This window comes from Nyctereutes procyonoides, unplaced genomic scaffold (assembly GCF_905146905.1).
Source record: "Nyctereutes procyonoides isolate TBG_1078 unplaced genomic scaffold, NYPRO_anot_genome, whole genome shotgun sequence".
Classification (NCBI taxonomy): domain Eukaryota; kingdom Metazoa; phylum Chordata; class Mammalia; order Carnivora; family Canidae; genus Nyctereutes; species Nyctereutes procyonoides.
In genome coordinates, this window is record NW_026575123.1 from 1579682 (window position 1) to 1597812 (window position 18131).

The 18131-nt window shown below is 33.7% G+C and overlaps 1 protein-coding gene across 1 annotated transcript in view; it reads right to left on the reverse strand.

Moving 5' to 3' along the window:
• Positions 1 to 844: 844 nt before the first annotated feature.
• The window catches only part of LOC129517103 (NKG2-A/NKG2-B type II integral membrane protein-like), a 92125-nt gene continuing 74838 nt past the window's right edge, over positions 845 to 18131 (reverse strand). Inside the window, exon 4 of the mRNA XM_055336732.1 lies at positions 845 to 868. Within this exon, the coding sequence (XP_055192707.1) occupies positions 845 to 868 (24 nt within the window). The remainder of the gene's footprint in view (positions 869 to 18131) is intronic.

An 18131-nucleotide genomic window follows, 5' to 3' on the forward strand; every position in this document is an offset into this window, starting at 1 on the left:
GATATCTGAATCCCATCTTCAGAGGGTAAACCTGGCTTCCCAGTGATCAGACCTTTGGGTACTCTCCTTTACCCCTAAGGTATCCTTATAATTTTTTTAAATCTTAGTAGACTTTGCTCTTAGTACATTTTCTCTTACAAATACATAATAAAGTTTCCCCTGGTTTCTGTCTCCTGACTCCATTCTGACCGGTAATCCTGCCACCATGGGCTGTTCGACCCTCATTTGCAGACAAAAAAAAAATCAATTAATCAAAAAAAATCAATTAATTTGGAAATATGAATAGATATTCACTTAATTGAGAAATTTACAATAATGTTATGATTTCTAATTCATATATAATTAATTTTAATAAATAGCAAAGGCTTAAGAAATGCATAATATGTACCTCAGTATACATTTTTTACATTGATACTAATAAATAATGAAAAATAGTTTGAGAACACTGAGGGTGAAACCTCATGTACAAATTGGACTTTGGGTGTTCATGATGCATTGATGTAGATTCATTTTTGGTAATGAATGAACCATTCTAGTGGATGACATTAATAACAGGGAGAGGTAGGTGTGCAGACAGAAGCTATTGAGGAAAACTCTGTACCTTCCTCTTAAATTTTTGTGAACATAAAATTGCTCTGAAAAATTATACCTGAAAAATATTCTGAAAAAATAATTGTATGGCTTTTGAAGAAATTAGAAATATGTTCTTTATAGATGGTGAGATAACATTATACCAAAATTAAGTAACTAAAATGCCTGGTGCTTACAAATGTATGTTCTAATTATTGAGCATAATGAAGGTAAATGTTTCTTCAAGTTAAAATTGAGATATGGACAAGTATGGTCACTCTTCGATGACGCTGTAAACCTGAAATACAGAGAATTATCTTCATTAATCCTACCAATATATACCATAATATTTTGATGAAGTAACAATTTATTACAACTAATAGTAATATATCTAAATCTGAATATTTCCCATACAATTCATTTAGAAAACATTTCAACAATTGTGTTTATATAATTGTTCACATATTGCTGTTTTTCTTTGTAAGATTAATTCTTTTAAGGCACAAAATACAAAAGTTCTCAAGAAACTTACACTTTGGAAAGAAATGTTGATTCTTTTGGCCACACAGATAAACTATTATTTCTTCTTTGGGAGACTCTAATCCATGAAGTATTAGTAAAAAACTTCAAGAAATACTATGAGAAAACAAATTTTATTAGAAATCAAACAAAAGTTCTTATACTCATTTGAATTTTCTAGTAACAAAGTTAATTCTTTCTTACTCTATAGAATCTTTCAAATTATAATACAATGTTTCATACTGGACACATTCTAAAAGTTTATGAATAGGAGTTAGTGAAGATGACAAATTTACAAAGACAACAATTTCAGAATTCTGAAAATTTATCAAAGGTTAACAATATTTTATGAAATATTTATATTGGAAACAGTCCTAGATATTTCAAGTGAGAAGAAGAACATTTGTCATCTTATTATCTAGGACAACTCTCACACCTCCCACCACTCACCCTAGCTCAGTGATCAAGAACTGTAGCTTATTCAATTTGGAGAAGGTGTGAAAAAGAATGGTGCTGGTGCCACAAAGGCAGACTTGATTAGCAGTGGGGAAGGGGACAAAATAGCACACTGATTTTTCAGCTCAAAGTGCTGATTTTGCTTGGTACAAATGAGGAAAACCATACTTTTCTAGTCAGAGGTTGTGGTTTAGTGTCAAGGACTCTGACTCCTGTAGGTATAATAGGAAGGTACTGTAGGAAAAGTATGACTGAAGAGATGACATTAGCTCTCTACATACTCTTAGCTTATGGAAAAATATGTGCACAGGTTGAGGAGACCGAGATGAACTGAATAGAAAGTAAAAGCTGAAGAAGACTTGAGAAGTGCTACAGTTATGAGTACTCCCTTCCCAACCTCACATGCACACACACACACACACACACACACACACACACACATGCATACACATCACAGGGAAGAGGGAGAAAGTCTTACTGACTTGCAGTATTTGAATACAGTCTTCTAAAAAATTAGCAGTTGAGATCCAAAGTGCAAAATCACAAGGACAATCCCTAGGAATATAAGTTAAAAATAAAAATAAACGATACGAATTTGGAAAAACTGAACAAAAGTATCAGGAGGCCCACTTTAGAGGAGAATATTCTGCAGTAAAGTCTATGCAACTATAAAAATAATAAATCTAGGAAAAAGGAAAGAGAATACATGTTCACTGAACTATATTATCAAAAATGTCTACTGAAAAAATTAAGAAATGGGGCACTTGGGTGGCTTATTTGGTTAAACAGCCAACTCTTGATTTTGGCTCAGGTCATGATCTCAGGGTCCTGGGATTGAACCCCATATTAGGCTCCACACTCAGACTCATGAAGTCTGCCTGCATTCTGTCTCTTCCTCTCCCTCTGCCCCTCCTCATTTACACGTACATATGTGGGTAAGCTCTCTCTCTCTAAAATAAAATAAATAAAACTTTTTAAAAATTTAGGAAAAATGAAGAAAAGTCGGAAAATATCTTCCATACTAAGAGAAAGTGTAGGTCAATAGAAATTTCTACTGAGAGAAGATGTTAGATTTATTAGAGAAAAAAGTATTTTAAAGTAACGTTTACAAATATATGTAAATTATAAAGAAAACAATGTTCAGATAGTTAAATGAACATATGGTGGCAGCAATATAACAAGTAGGAAATATCAATAGAGAAATAAAACTATATGAATAAACCACAGAAAATTCTGAGTTTATAAATTCATACTTGAAATGAAAACTTCAATTATTGGCTCTACAGAAAATTTGAGATACAGTAGAAAAGGTTGATGAAATTGAGAAAGGAGTAACAAATTATTCATCCCATAGAATGAGAAAGAAGAGAGAGAAAAATTAACAGTTTAGAGATCTTAGAAACAGTTTCAGGGAATCCAGCATAAGTTTAACTACAAACCCACAGCAGAGGCAGATAAAAAAACAGAACAACAATCTAAAGTCATGATGAAGGAAAAGCTTATTAAATATCATTTAAAAATATTTATGGACACCAGAGGGCTAGCAAACTACTGATAGGATAAGTAAGCACATACAAATCCACCTCTCAAGACTGATGTAAAATGAAATGACCAAAAACACTTGTAAACACCGACAAGAAATGCTTTTGAGGGAACAGGTGACTTAAGTCAGTGTGAAAGTCAGGAAATGAGCAATAGATCTTTCACCTTCAGCAATATTAAACAATTGTATCTACCACAGAATCCATACCTGACCTAAATGCTAGTTCAGACTGGAGGGGGAATACAATCAGCAAGACAAAGGAACAGGAAGCTCCAGGCCCTAAATCTTCTGTGGAACCAATAACTTCAAATTACACCCAGATACACAATCCATATATATTCAGTCTAATCAATTTTTGATATGAGTACCAACGCCATTCAAATGGGAAAAAAATAGGATTTTTCACAAATGGTGATGGGAAACTGACTATCCGCATGCAAAAGAATGAAGCTGGATACTTATATTGTCACCATATACAGAAGTTAATTCAAAATGGACTAAAGACTTAAACATAAGATGTAAAACTATAAAATTCCTTTAAGAGAACATGAAGAGAAGTAACATCATATTTGGAAATGATTTCCTGAGCATGCTACCAAAAGCAAAGACCTCAAAGGAAAAAAATCCATTATAGACAAATGGGCTACATCAAACTAAGACATTTCTGTGCAACAAAGGGCATGATCAACAGAATGAAAAGGCAAAGTGAGGGGGAAAAAAAAAACAACACTTGCAAATCATACATCAAACAAGAGATTCATATCCAAAATTTATAAGGAATCCCATAAATCATTAATAAAAACAAAACCCAAATAACCCAATTAAAAATGGGTAAAAGAATAGACACTTTTTCCAAAGAAAATACACAAATGCTCAAGAAATTTATGAAAAGATTCCCAATATCACTAATGATCAGAGAAATGCAAATCAAAACCAAAGAGATATCTCCTCATATTGTTTAGGTTGGATTTTATCAAAAACGTGTTGGTAAGGAGGTAGAAAAAGAGGACTGTTGTGCACTCTTGTTAGGAATATAAATTGGTCATCCATTATGAAGAAGAGTATGGAGCTGCTTCAAGAAATTAAAATAGAATTATCATATGAATCAGCAATAAAGGAAAATACATAAAAGAATTGAAAGTGAGATTTCAAAGAGATATCTGTACATCCATGCTCACTGCTGCATTATTCACAAGAGCCAAGTGGTAGAAGCAGCACAGATGTCCAGTGAGGGATCAGTTGATTAAGAAAATATACATAAGGATATAATATTATTCAGCCTTTAAAAGAAGGAAATCCTATTCCATGCTACAATATGGATGAAACTGCAAGACTTTAGGCAAAGTGACATAATCCAGTCACATACACACCTACACAAAACAGTATATGATTCCACTTATACGAAGTATGTAAGGTATTCAAAATCAGAAACAGAAAGAAGAATGGTGATTACTAAGGATAAGGGGAAAGTACAGAAGGGAAATTATTATTCAATGAGTATAGTTCCAGGTTTACACGGTTAAAGTTCTAGAAATCTGTTTATGCAACAATGTGAACATAGTTAGCACTCCTAAACTGTATGCTTAATGTCAGTTAAGATGCCTGATTGTAAATATAAGATGTGAGATAATGTATACGATTCCCACTATATTACAGTCTGGAAATAACAAAACTACGGACTCAAAAAAGATCAGTGGTTGATAGGATTTGGCAGGGAAGAAAGGATGGCTAGGTGGAGCACAGAGGATGTTTTTAGGCAGTGAAACCACTCTCTATAATTCCATAAAGGTTGATACATGTCATTACGTATTTCTCATAAAATGCGAGTAAAAAAAATCAAGGGTAAAACTTAAAGTAATTGAAAATGAGAATCTATCTACTATGTGTGCATAGACACAGAGACAGTAGGAGAATATAGGAAATCTCTACACTTTGTCGAGTCTTCCTGTGAACCTAAAACTGATCTAATAAAAGTCTAATTTTTTAACACTGAAATGTAGTAAATTATGATATATGGACTTTTTTTGCCACAACTCAAAAAATAAAAGGCAAACAAACCCAAAAAGGTGATCTTGACAGAAGCAAGTGAAAAACTAGTCATTATGTTTAGGAAAAAATAACAGTAGGATTATTAGATGAGTTCTTACCAGAAACAATGAACAATAAGAGACAGGGAAGGTCAAATTCAAGTACTGAAACAGCAATAACAACAAGAAACAGATCAGCTTTGTTTCTACCCCCCCCCCCAAAAAAAAAACCTTTGTCAAACAAGAATTACAAATTTGGCAAAACAGCCTTTCATTTAATTTTTTTAAGATTTTATTGATTTATTTGATAGAATGAGAGAGAACAAGCAGGGTGAGCAGCAGAAGGAGAGGAAGAAGTAGGCTCTCCACTGAGCAGGGAGCCCAACATGGGACTGGATCCCAGGATGCTGGGATCATGGCCTGAGCCAAAGGCAGACACTTAACTGACTGAGCCACCCAGGTACCTGCAAAACAGTCTCTCAAAAAAGAAAGTGCATAGTTGCACCTGGGTGGCTCGGTAGGTTGAGTATCTTACTCTCGATTTTGGCTCATGTCAGGATCTCAGGGTCCTGCGATCCAGTCCAGTGCTAGACTCTGTGCTCAGTGGGAAGTGTGCTTGAGAATTTTTCTCGCTCTTTTTTGCAACTCCCCCTGCCTTTGAAGAAGTGAAAAAAATCTTAAAAATAAATAAAAGAAGGTACATAAAGACCCCATAAAGAGCACAAAACTTAAGAGAATTTCTTAATAGACCTCTCTCCAAAAATGTTCTTCAAGCTAAATATAAATGATGCTAGGTAGTAACACAAATACACAAGAAGGAATAAATCAGCAGAAATGGTGAGTATCTTAGCAAATTTAAAATCTTTGTATTTTTGACTCATAATTTCCTTAAAAGTTAAGATTATTTAAAGGCATCATTGTATCACTATATAGTTGTATCTATACCTTATTTTTAGCATCTGTTAGTTTTTGTGGGCAAAGTCATCATGAATGCTTCATTTCAAGTCACTGATTTGAAATCATGAACGCAGTGTAGGAAAAGACATGAATAATTGGTGTTCAGAAACCAATGCTAGATGGATTCAGTACAAAACCATGAAGTGCAGGTTTCCCTAATCTATCTGAAAGCAGAAGGTTCCAATGAAACTTTTTCCTATACTGAAATGATGTAAATTGAGGAAGTGATTACTATTAATTTATATGGAAAAATTGTTGAGCATTCCCTGATCCAAAAAATAACCTCTCTTAGGCTATTCTGATACCTAAGACACATCATGCTAATGGATGTGCAAAATAAATTGGAATAAAACACAGATCCTCAAAAACACTGTTCAAAGTTATGATTGATACTGAGATGCTAAGTATAGTTTTGAGGAAGAAACTTGATGAGGCTGTTCTTGCTGCTTACAGTGTGGACTGCCTCTATAACAGCAAAACTAGCACTGAACACAGTTCTCTCTTTTTGCTTTGGGTCCTAAAAGCAACAATCCCCTTCAGATTTCTGTTGTTCATCAAAAACTGGTACTAACATAGGTATTTCATAAAAGCAGTGACATGAAAAAAAGCAGTGACATAGGAAAATTTTTGAAAAGTTGAGGCATACATGTAATAATTAAGGGGAAGAAATTAGCTTTCTTAGAGCTAACTGAAAATATTTGTGAGAATTTAGACAGAATTAATTGAATTAATTCAATTTAATATGGTGATCAGTTATTATGTGTGAAGAGTACCATCAACAAGATGGAGGACTAGGAGGTCCCAATGCTTATTTGCCTCACAAAACCCAGTAAGAACAATCACTAAACAAATTCAAACTAAAAATGGCTCAGGAAAAGCTCTAGACAACAAAGAAGCAGCAAAAACCTGGTGGAGTGCAAAAGTCCAGGATGGTGCCATTGAAAGGAAAGCAAACATTTTGCATGTATCACAAAATTCCCCAGTTGAGAGCCACCTGACACTTGGAGGAATCCCCTCAGAGGGAGTGACCACATGCAGAGGAGAGCAGGAGAATCCAGCAAGCTTCATCTTTGTGGACATCTGTAGCTTTTGTCACAGAGATGCCCCACCAATGCTGATCCTGCTTGTTGGAACATCCCAGAGTGCCCCACCCAACATCTACTCCCAGAGGCTGGAGCTGCTGCTAAGAGGAGACTTGCTTTCAGGGGCCCCAATTACTGCTTTTAGGGACTGGGCACCATAGTACCTCACCATATGTAAGACTAGAGCTGCTTATGGTTTTTGCCCACCCCAGTCCCAAGATGGTCTTTGTCTCACCAATACTGGAGCAGCCTCTGCCACCCTGACACTTGCCCCAAGTCCTAAGATATGCTATGATAGCCATATCACTATCACTAGTGATGCATGCTGCTGCTACCCTGAGCCCCAGTCACTGGGTTCCATGTTATAATTTTGGGTTTTTATTGTAAAAGGTGCTCCTGTTGTTCTAAATCCCATCCCCATCCCAGGCCTGGATTCTTACTGCCACTTTTAAAAGTAGGTTACTGCTATCTGGACCTTTTCTTACACCTGTGGAAGCTCCAAGTTCTGACCCATCAAGCTCCCACTGCCTTGAGCCCAATCTGTTAGGTTTCATAGCAGGGCTCTAAATCCTCATTTCTCATATACTACTGCTGTATCTCAAGACATATTTTCAGCTCCCAGGTCGCAGCTTGAACTGTCATTAGAGGCTATGCTGGTAGACCTCTGTACCTAGCTCCCTGAGTCCTGACACATGGCTTTAACAAACTCCCACTGAATCATGCTGCTGCTATCTTGTGACTGCTACTTGGGACAGATTGAAACTTTGATTTGGTATCCTCAAACTATGCTACTACTACTATACCCTCCCCCTGGGTCTAAGCCCCCATTGAACCTTTTCATCCCAGAGCCCATGTCACTGCTACATTCCTCCAGCCAGCTGGAGTCACAGTACTGAGTCCCTGAGATGCAAGTACAGTTTCTAGGGAATATCTGCAGATGTCTCTACCTTAGACACAAGTGCCACAGCCATAAGTCAACCTGTGCACCAACATGCAGTGACTATGGTAGTTCCATCTGCGCCTGATTCTGGGTGACAATTCTAATACTGCTTTAAGGGCTCTGAGATCAACATGCCATAGCAGACACCAAAAAAGATTCTCTCAGCAAGAACTTCTTCTCATGGAAAGACAGGGTAGAGTGGGATGATATATCCCTTGATCTGTCAATTTAGAGTATCTCACTCAACTAGGCTGTCATTCAGAAATGAAGAAGAGATATAGACTTCCCCAGCATCCCTGGTATGGAGTGTCAAAATTCTAGCTCTAACCCAAATGGCAGTCAGAGGAGAGCAGCAGAATGACTCCAGTGGTGGTCTATTAAACCACATGTTAGAAGAAATTTTAACCATTAGACCTGCTCTACAGAAATGCTAAAGGGAATTCTTCGAGCTTAGAGAAAAAGACAAAAATAAGTAACATAAAAACATATGAAAATATAAAATCACTGGTAGAGGCAAAAGGGAAAAAATATCCTTGACATTGGCATAGGCAATGATTTCATGTAGAAGTCACCAAAACTACAAGGAGCAACAACTAATTTAAAAAGTAAGAGTGCGGGATCCCTGGGTGGCGCAGCGTGTTTGGCGCTTGCCTTTGGCCCAGGGCACGATCCTGGAGACCCGGGATCGATCCCACGTCGGGCTCCCGGTGCATGGAACCTGCTTCTCCCTCTGCCTATGTCTCTGCCTCTCTCTATCTCTCTGTGACTATCATAAATAAATAAAAATTTAAAAAAAAAAAAAAAAAAGTAAGAGTGCATTAAACTGAAGATTTTCGGCCCATAAAAGGAAGGAATCAAAAAGTTGAAAGAATAATGTACAGAAAAGGAGAAAATATTTGTAAACTATACATAAGATGAGGGACTATAATCCAAAATATATAAAGAATTCATATAATGCAATATAAAGAAAGAAAATAACCCAATATAAAAGATGATCAAAGGACCCGAGTAGACATTTTTCTGAAGACATACAAATGGCCAATAGGTACATGAAAAGTGTTCAAAATCACTAATTATCAAGGAAATGGAAATCAAAATAAGGAAATATCACCTCATGCCTGTTAGAATGGCATTTTCAAAAAAAAAAAAAGAGAGAAAGACTTTTTTTCTCCAGAAAGACAAGAGATGCTTGATATTGGCGAGGATTTGAAGAAAATGAAATCCTTTGGAGAACTGTAAATCAGTGCTGCCACAATGGAAATAGTATGGCAGCTTTTAAGACATTAAAAGTAAAAACTACCATATAAATCAGTAATGTCATTCTTATGTATATATTTAGAGAAACTTAAATTAACACCTCAAAGGTATCTGCACACTCATGCTCATTGCAACATTATTCACAATAGCCAATTTATGAAAAGAACCTAAGTATCAGGCGTTAGATATATAAAGGACATGTCAAACGTATACAGATACATGCCCCTCCACACAAAGATATATATACACATTGAAATATTATTCAGTCATGAGAAAAAGGAAATCTTGCCATTTGTGACAAAGGGATGAACCTTGAAGGCATCATACTAAGTGCCAAAAGTCAGAGAGAGACAAATCTGTATGGTGTCACATGTAGAATCTAAAACATTGACCTTGTAAAGAGTAGAATGTTCTTTACCAGGGGCTATGGAGTGGAGGAATTCAGTAGATGTTTAAGAATACAAAGTTACAACTAGTAGATAATAAGTTCTGCAGGTCTTATGTACAACATAGTGATCATAGTCAGCATTATTGTATTACAAACCTCAAAGTTGCTAAGACTAAATCTTCAATCTTTGCTCTTCTCTACACCCAAAGAAATGATAAATATGTGACATGGGAAAGGTGTAATCTAACATAACCATAGTAACCATACTGTAATACACAATGTTTCAAATGAATACATTGTATACCTTAAATTTACACAATGCTATATGTCAGTTATATCTCATAAAAAGAAACAAAAAATATGTTTGTAATACCTACACCTACTACCAAAGAGCTAGCTTAAGAATATAGATAATACATCAATAGAGGAATTAAAATGGAATGCTAAAATAACATATGTTTAATACAAAAGATATCAGTTTAGGTGAACAGGAAACCAAGACATAGACCTAGAATAAATAGCAAAATGGCAGACCTGAATGCAACTATCCTAATGATGACACTCATGTGAATTAAGTAAATATTCCAATCAAGTTAGAAATTGTCATCCCAAATAAGAAAAATGAGAACCATCCATATGCTCTCTGTAATAGACACACTTTAGACTCAAAGGCACAAATGAATGAAATTAAAAGATAGCAAAAGATCTACCTCACAAACAGTAACCCCGTAAGTGATCAGAAATAGCTATTCTAAAACATAGCTGTTAAAGCAAGAAGTATTATTAGAAATTAAAAGGAATATTTCAACATGTTAAGGCTGTCAGTACAAAAGGAAGATAAAACAATTATAAAAATATATTATTCACCTAACAACAAAACCCTCAAACACATAAAATAGAAACTGACAGAATTAGGATAAACAGTTCAATGAATATAGTTGGGAATTTAAAAGCTCTTCTGTCAGTAAGTAATAGTACAGCAAATCAAAAAATTAGGGCTACGGAAGACTGTCAAAACACCAGGAACCAGCTTGACATAACTAATATATATAGAAAGGGGTCTGGGTCATAGGGATCAAATATTTAAAGGATGGAAATTTTCAAAGCATATTTCTGAAGAAAAAGGAATAAATTAGAAATAACAACAGAAAAAAATTTGGGGAATTTCCAAATGTGGAAAGTGACACATTTCCTAAAAATTTTCAGTTCAAAGATGAAATTTTTGAAAATACCTTGTCCTGGATGATAGGAATTACCTTGTACTGGAATATACAAAACTGACAATATATCAAAAATTTTATGGGGAAACTAAATAGTGTTTAGAGAGTATTCATAGCTTTGTCACTTATACTAAAAAAGACTGTTATAAATGCAAGATCTGAGTAGCTGCCTTCTCAAGAAGCTGTACAGAGAGAAGCTATTAAAGTTAGAGAAGAATGAAATGATAACCATATACTCAGCTGAAAGTTGATTGTGAAGTATGGATAGTAGAATAACAATAGCCACAAATGGATCAATACCCAAATATTCAAGGGCACTAGTAATAAAATAGATAAATGAATACATTGTAGTAGAATCAGACAATGGAACAGTAAAGAGTATGATAGTTTACAACTATATAGATGAATATAGTTAGCTTCCCTGAAAATGCCAAAAGTAAAATATACATACTCTATGATTCCATTTGTATAAATGTCTTTTAAAAATCAGATAAGTAATGAACTGTGCATTTTGCAGTACTGATAAAATTCATTTTCTCATTCTGTGTGTCAGTGACACTTGAAAATTCACCTATCTGTTGGCATGTATTACATGTGCATCCATCTATATGTATGTTATACCACAATAATATTACCATTACAGAATACTATGAAAATATGCAAACATATTTAAAACTAGGCATAAAATTGATAGAAAATCCTACCAAATACAACTTGTGAAAACACAAATAAAAAATTAAAATATCAGAAGTCGTAAGACTTCTAATACAATTTTATTAGAAAGCTTTTCACACTCAGCTACAGAATATTTAGACATTTAAGAATGAAGAAACTGTAATGTCAACTAAGAACTAAAAAGAAACTTTTGTAAGATAGAAAATAGAGGGTAATAAAATATGTGTTATGTGCATTATGATGGGAATACTAAGAAAAGGAAATTACATGTCAGTGGCAATCATAAACCAATTCTGACAACAAGTAAAAAAAAAAGACTATGACATAAGTAGATTTATTGAAGCAATACAATGTTGGATTTACACTCAAAATTCCATAGACTTAATCTGTTACATAGCAAAGGTCAAATGATGTGATTTCTCTGATGCAGAAGACAACTGATAGAACTTATATTCATCCTAATTTAAAAGAATCTTTTGAAAGAAATGAATAGGAAACATGTAAAGATCTAGAATAGATATGATAACTCTGAAAAAGTACTAATATAAACCCACTGTTTAACAAAAGAATGGTTTTTAAAGTATGAAATTGACATAAAAATACACAATGAGATTAATGAAACAGATTTTGACGTGCAAAAATTATTTTCACATGTAAATGGAATACAGATTTCAACAAAGATGCAAAGTCATTCAGTGAAGATCAGATAATCTTTTCAATAAATGTTGCAGAAACAATGGAGCATCAAATATCATTAATAAATATAGACCTTATCCTATATACAAAAAGGCTAAAAATTGGTCATACAGAACTGTAAATAATAAAATTCCAGAAAGATGTATTTAAAAAAAAATGCATGACCTAATGTTGGCAGACATTTCTTAAACAGAACACCAAAAATATGGAATTATTTATTATTTATTATTTTATGGAATAAAGTAACAAGTTAATGAAGTGTTAGTTCCTCAGGATAATTTCTACTCTATGAAGAGAAAAGAAAGATAAATCATAGTTTTCAGAGGAAATATTTACAAATCATACATCTAATAAGATATTTGCTACCAGGATAATAAAAAATTCTCAAAATACAATAATAGAAAGTAAAATTATAAGCAAAATATGTCAGCAGATAAATCCATCTGAAAACATATAAGGCTGGCAAAAGAGTACAAGAAAAGATGCTCAACACTATTACTCTTAGGAAAATTAAAACTAAAACACCTGTAGATCAGACATGTCCATTCCTCCCACTGAATACGGTAAAATCCCCTGGACATTGTATATATGACAACATGAAAAGATTTACAGTAATGATGAGAAAGCTTATGGAACTGGGCACTCCAGATTCCAGGAATGACATGGTGGTGAGTGCCCTGGAATTTCTCTTTACCTCACATATCCCAGACAGATAGGTGCCAGATAGGCTGGCAATCTACAAATACCAAAGAGTACAGACAAAAGTCCCCCAATTTTTTTTTCTCTTCAGTCAAAATATCGTGAAAAGGCATGCTAGAAAGAGAAAAACTTTAGGCACTAAGTGCATTATTCTAATCGAAACCTTTTGATTATCAACAAAAATATCACTAAGGAATGCAGGGGAAATCAAGGCATTTTCTGATAAAGGAAAACTAAGAAAATGTGCCACTGCCAGACCCACTCTGAAAGAACTGCTAAAGGGAATATTCTAACCAGAAATTAAATGATAAAAGAAGGACTCCTGGATGATCAGGAAGAAAGAATAAAACTATAATTAGTTCTAATGGACTTTCCTTCACCTCTTGTGCTTTCTAAATTGTTTGATATTTGAAGCAAAATTATCATTTGAAACAAAATTACAACATTCATTATATTCTCAACATAAGTAGAGAAATATTTAAGCCAATTATAGCATAAATGGGAGGCAGTAAAGAAACATGAGAGAAGTAAGGCTTTACATTTTGCCCAAAGTGTGTAGATTGTGACAGCCTGTGTAGAGTGATATATATGTATAAGGTTATCTATATAAAGATATCTAATATCTATATTATTTATATAAAACAGTTTAGAGCATATTTGGACATATATGTAATGTCATATGTATACAACTTTTTTTATGAAGAAAGGATCTACTATGCTATAAATTATACTCCTAAATTAGGTCATGATGTAGAAAAACATAACCTTCACTTTTAATTCACAGCATCACAAATACAGCATCACAAAAAAATAAATTCCAATTGGATCATAAGCCGTAATTGAAAGTTAAAAAAGAAATAAAGAAAAAGGTAAATCCAGAAAAGCAATATAGGATATTATATTTTTGAAGTTTGAATAACTTCTGAAATAATCCAAAATAATCACTGACACCCAAAATGATAAATTAGGCCATGGTAACACTAAAATTCTGATCATTAAAAGACTCCAATAGAGGATTAAAAATGCAAGTCACAGCTACTTCCATCTCATAAACTCAAAAAGCACTCATAGCTACAATATGACAAAGACTTCTAACAGGGGAAAAGAAACACCATCAAGGAGAAATGGGCAAAAGTTACATTCAATGATATAATGTTACATTTCTAGATTATTATTTTATTATAACAAATGAAATATTTCTACTGCATAATTATACAATACTATATACTATGTAGTTATATATAATAATTTACTATATATCCAAGATATGGAAAAAGACATAGGAAAGGCTCTTCATAAAATAATTGTTTATAATTCCCTCATACTAGAAAGGAACTAAATTTCTGAGAATACCTTTTAAAAGGTCATATTCTTATAACAGTAAAAATTCACAAGCTATAGACAAATGCAATAATAAAAATGGATTACAAATATCATAGCAAAAAGAAACACATAAAAATGTATGCTGAATGATTTTATCTATAAAAAGTCCAAAAATAAGCAAAGATATTTCACATTATTATTAAAATTGACAGGGCTGATAGAGGCTCTAAATCATGATCAGATTTGTAATAGTGTGGATCTAACTACTTTGTGATCAAGTTGCACAATCATATGTGTAGTTTCCTTGAAGTGTGGTAAAATTAGTAACATTATTTTAGGTAAAAGAGCATTTATAGAAGAAGGGTTTTCTATGAAAATCAACTGGTAATTGTTAAATGTACAGTAAAGCTATAAAAATATAAATAAAATATAATAAACAGACTTTAAACAAAGAAGAAATATGTACAAAAATATGGATGAACTCTATAAATATAATATTAAATGATAAGCTTTTAATAAAACACTGGGAACATTTGAAATCTTACCCTGTCCTCTTCATCATCTATGTAGAGCAGGTTAGAGTTCTTAGAAGCACAAGACAATGAACTCTCATTCCATGGTTTTCTTTCAGTGCTAACATAATAGCAATTGTTGGAATATGTAAACCACTCTTTTGGACAGTGACCACAGTGATATGCTGGAGAAAGATTATGAAATATTATCCAAAAAGTTTCAAATATTAAAAAATGCAAATTTACAACTTGCGTATTTATAAACATATGTGTACATAAGATACCCATGCACCCTCACAAGCTTATAAAAATGAAACAACAACACACACACACTCAGAGTAGAGTCAGGTGTTCATCTCCTAATTTATGTGCCATATAAAGCAAATACACAAAAATGTCCATCTCTACATGTGCTTTTAGTCACTGAACAAAACCAATTCTTTTGGATTTGTATAATGATTTATCTCTTATCATGTTATAGCAGGAGGAAATTTGAAGCCATTGATGACTATGCATATGGTGATTTTAAATGAAGATTTCTTCATACTGTTACTTAAGAAGTAATACTCTCCTATAATCATTATTTCTGAAAATTTAATATGGCATTTACTGATTCATTTTCCCCAAAAGAATCTATTATCATCTTTTCCTAGCTTAATAGAGATAAAAGAAAAACTATACTAACAACAGAATTTTGAAAATGATGTTGTACCTTTCTGGTTCCTTGTTTCTAAGAATGTTTTGCTCTGCTCCAGTCCTTTAGTATCTAGAAAATTTAAAGCAATCCTCATAAAACTTAATATCAAACTAATAAATCATATGATTTGAGTTTCTTAGTTTGAAATTTGTATTGTTTAGAATGAAAAAACTCTGTAATAAAATTGATTTTACCAGTTAAAAGTTAATAAAGTGATGAATACATGGGGAAAATAATTCAAAAGCTTAAAGAACCAAAATTCACCATTTCTTACAGTATGTGGTTTAACTAATCTCAAGAATTAATTTGAATTTCTCAGTAAGGTCTCTCCTATAACTTGCAAATGCAAGAGTTATGCAGAGTTATGAAGTCTGAATATATGTGAAATACTCTCTATAGTTAATCTGTTGTATCTACTTTTGACAAATTCAGAGTCATTCCCGATTTAGAGCATACATGCATTAAAATGAACTAATACAATTCCATAATTATTGTGAAACATTTCGAGGCACTGATCATTAAACTGAAAAATTCCCTTGTAACCATTCAAACACTTACAGAGAATACCAGCTATTGTGACCACAGTGGACATCAAGACAAAGCAGATGATTCCCAGGATCCTGGCAATGAGCTTCCCTGGACATGATGGCAAATAGTAGAAAGAGAAATGAAAACACTGAGAAAGGATGGATAGGAATAATCATTGAGGAAATTTACATACAAGAGAAGCAAAGATGCATAGGGAGTCACATATGAAAGTTGCACTCTTCACCCGTATCTATTATTGTAACTTTATCTCAGAATATACCATTGCAGTTGTAGTAATTTATTACCCCATGAAGTGCTGGTAAAGACAATAAATCACAATAATCCTTGAACAAAGTTAATCATCAGATATCAATTACAATGCTGTATTCCTACTCTACACTCTGACCTCACAAAATGAAAAATATGAGAGATCATTCCCTAGTCATTCTCTACACCCTTGCACCCCAAGAGTACATCCTAGAACAGTTATACTGGGTGTGTTTTACCTTTGCAGTGGCAGTTTTTACCACCCCCTTGAAGATCCTGAGATGCATTTTGAAGATCTAATTCTGCCTAAGTTATTTCCTGCTCAGTTACTAAAGTGGAACATTTAGCTTTCATTTGCTGTCTTTTTGAGTCCTTAGCATGATTAAGTTCTGCATAAGTACCTTCTTGGTTACTCATCTCTGCAGCTGTGTAGTGTCAGGCACAGCGCTGAATGGAACTGTACTGAAGGACTTGATAAAGAGTGTACGTAATGATAAGACTGCTAGGACAGTCACAGTGGGTGGAGTGCGGGGTGAATGATAGTAACCATTTGTTGTTGAACAATGTACTATCTGGTAAGAATTTCCTTAGACCTTTACAGATGCATTCCATGACATCTATCATGCTTGACAGAATAGTGCTGGTTGGAAAAATGCAAAGCAATAAATTAATGAAGAAGAAAGGAATTCAGCAATAATATATTCCTTATTAATATAAGGTCAGAAACCACAAAACATTTCAACACTATTAGAAAAACTTGTTTAAAATTAAAATGCTGAATTAGAAAAATAGTGCACCAATTTTTGGATAATTTTTATATCCAGTATTGGTTAAAATTTGGATGTTCCAATATTGATGAATACTAGTTTAGCACAGATAGGAATTTCCTGTAGTAAATACCTTTTATTTCAGGAATTAGATTTCTTTATTAAAATATAATGCAGCCCCATCAAGTGATCATGTATTTTGAATAATTGTGGATTTCTGAAAAATCATTAATTAAAAAAGAATTATATGTTGAAATATGTCACATTACATTTTAAAGTTTTCCAAAACCTGAATCAAATTGAAAACAAAATCAAAAACCCCATTTTAATTTTTTAAAATTTTTAAATTTAAATTCAATTTGCCAACATATAGTACAACACCCAGTGCTCATCCCATCAACTGCCTTCCTTAGTGCCCATCAACCTGTCACCTCACCCTCCAACCACCTCCCCTTCCATCTTTTGTTGCTTCCCGGAGGTGGAAGTCTCTAATAGTTTGTTTTCCTCCTAATTTTTACCCATTCAGTTTCTCTCCTTTCCCTTATATTCCCTTTCACTATTTCTTATATTCCACATCCGTGAGACCATATGATGACTGCCTTTCTCTGATGGACTTATTTCACCCAGCAGCATAATACCCTCCAGTTCCATCCACATCGAAGCAAATGGTGGGTATTCGTCTTTTCTGATGTCTGAGTAATATTCCATTGTATATACCACATCTTCTTTATCCATTCATTTGTCAAAGGTCATCATGGCTTCTTCCAAAGTTTGGCTATTGTGGACATTGCTGCTATGAATATTAGGGTGCAGGTATCTTGTTTCCCTACATCTACATCTTTGGAGTAAATGCCCAATAGTGTAATTGCTGGGTCATAGGGTAGCTCTATTTTTAACTTTTTGAGGAACCTCGACACAGGTTTCCAGAGTGGCCGCACCAGTTTGCATTCCCACCAACAGTGCAAGAGAATATCTCTTTCTCTATATCGTTGCCAATATTTTTTTCCT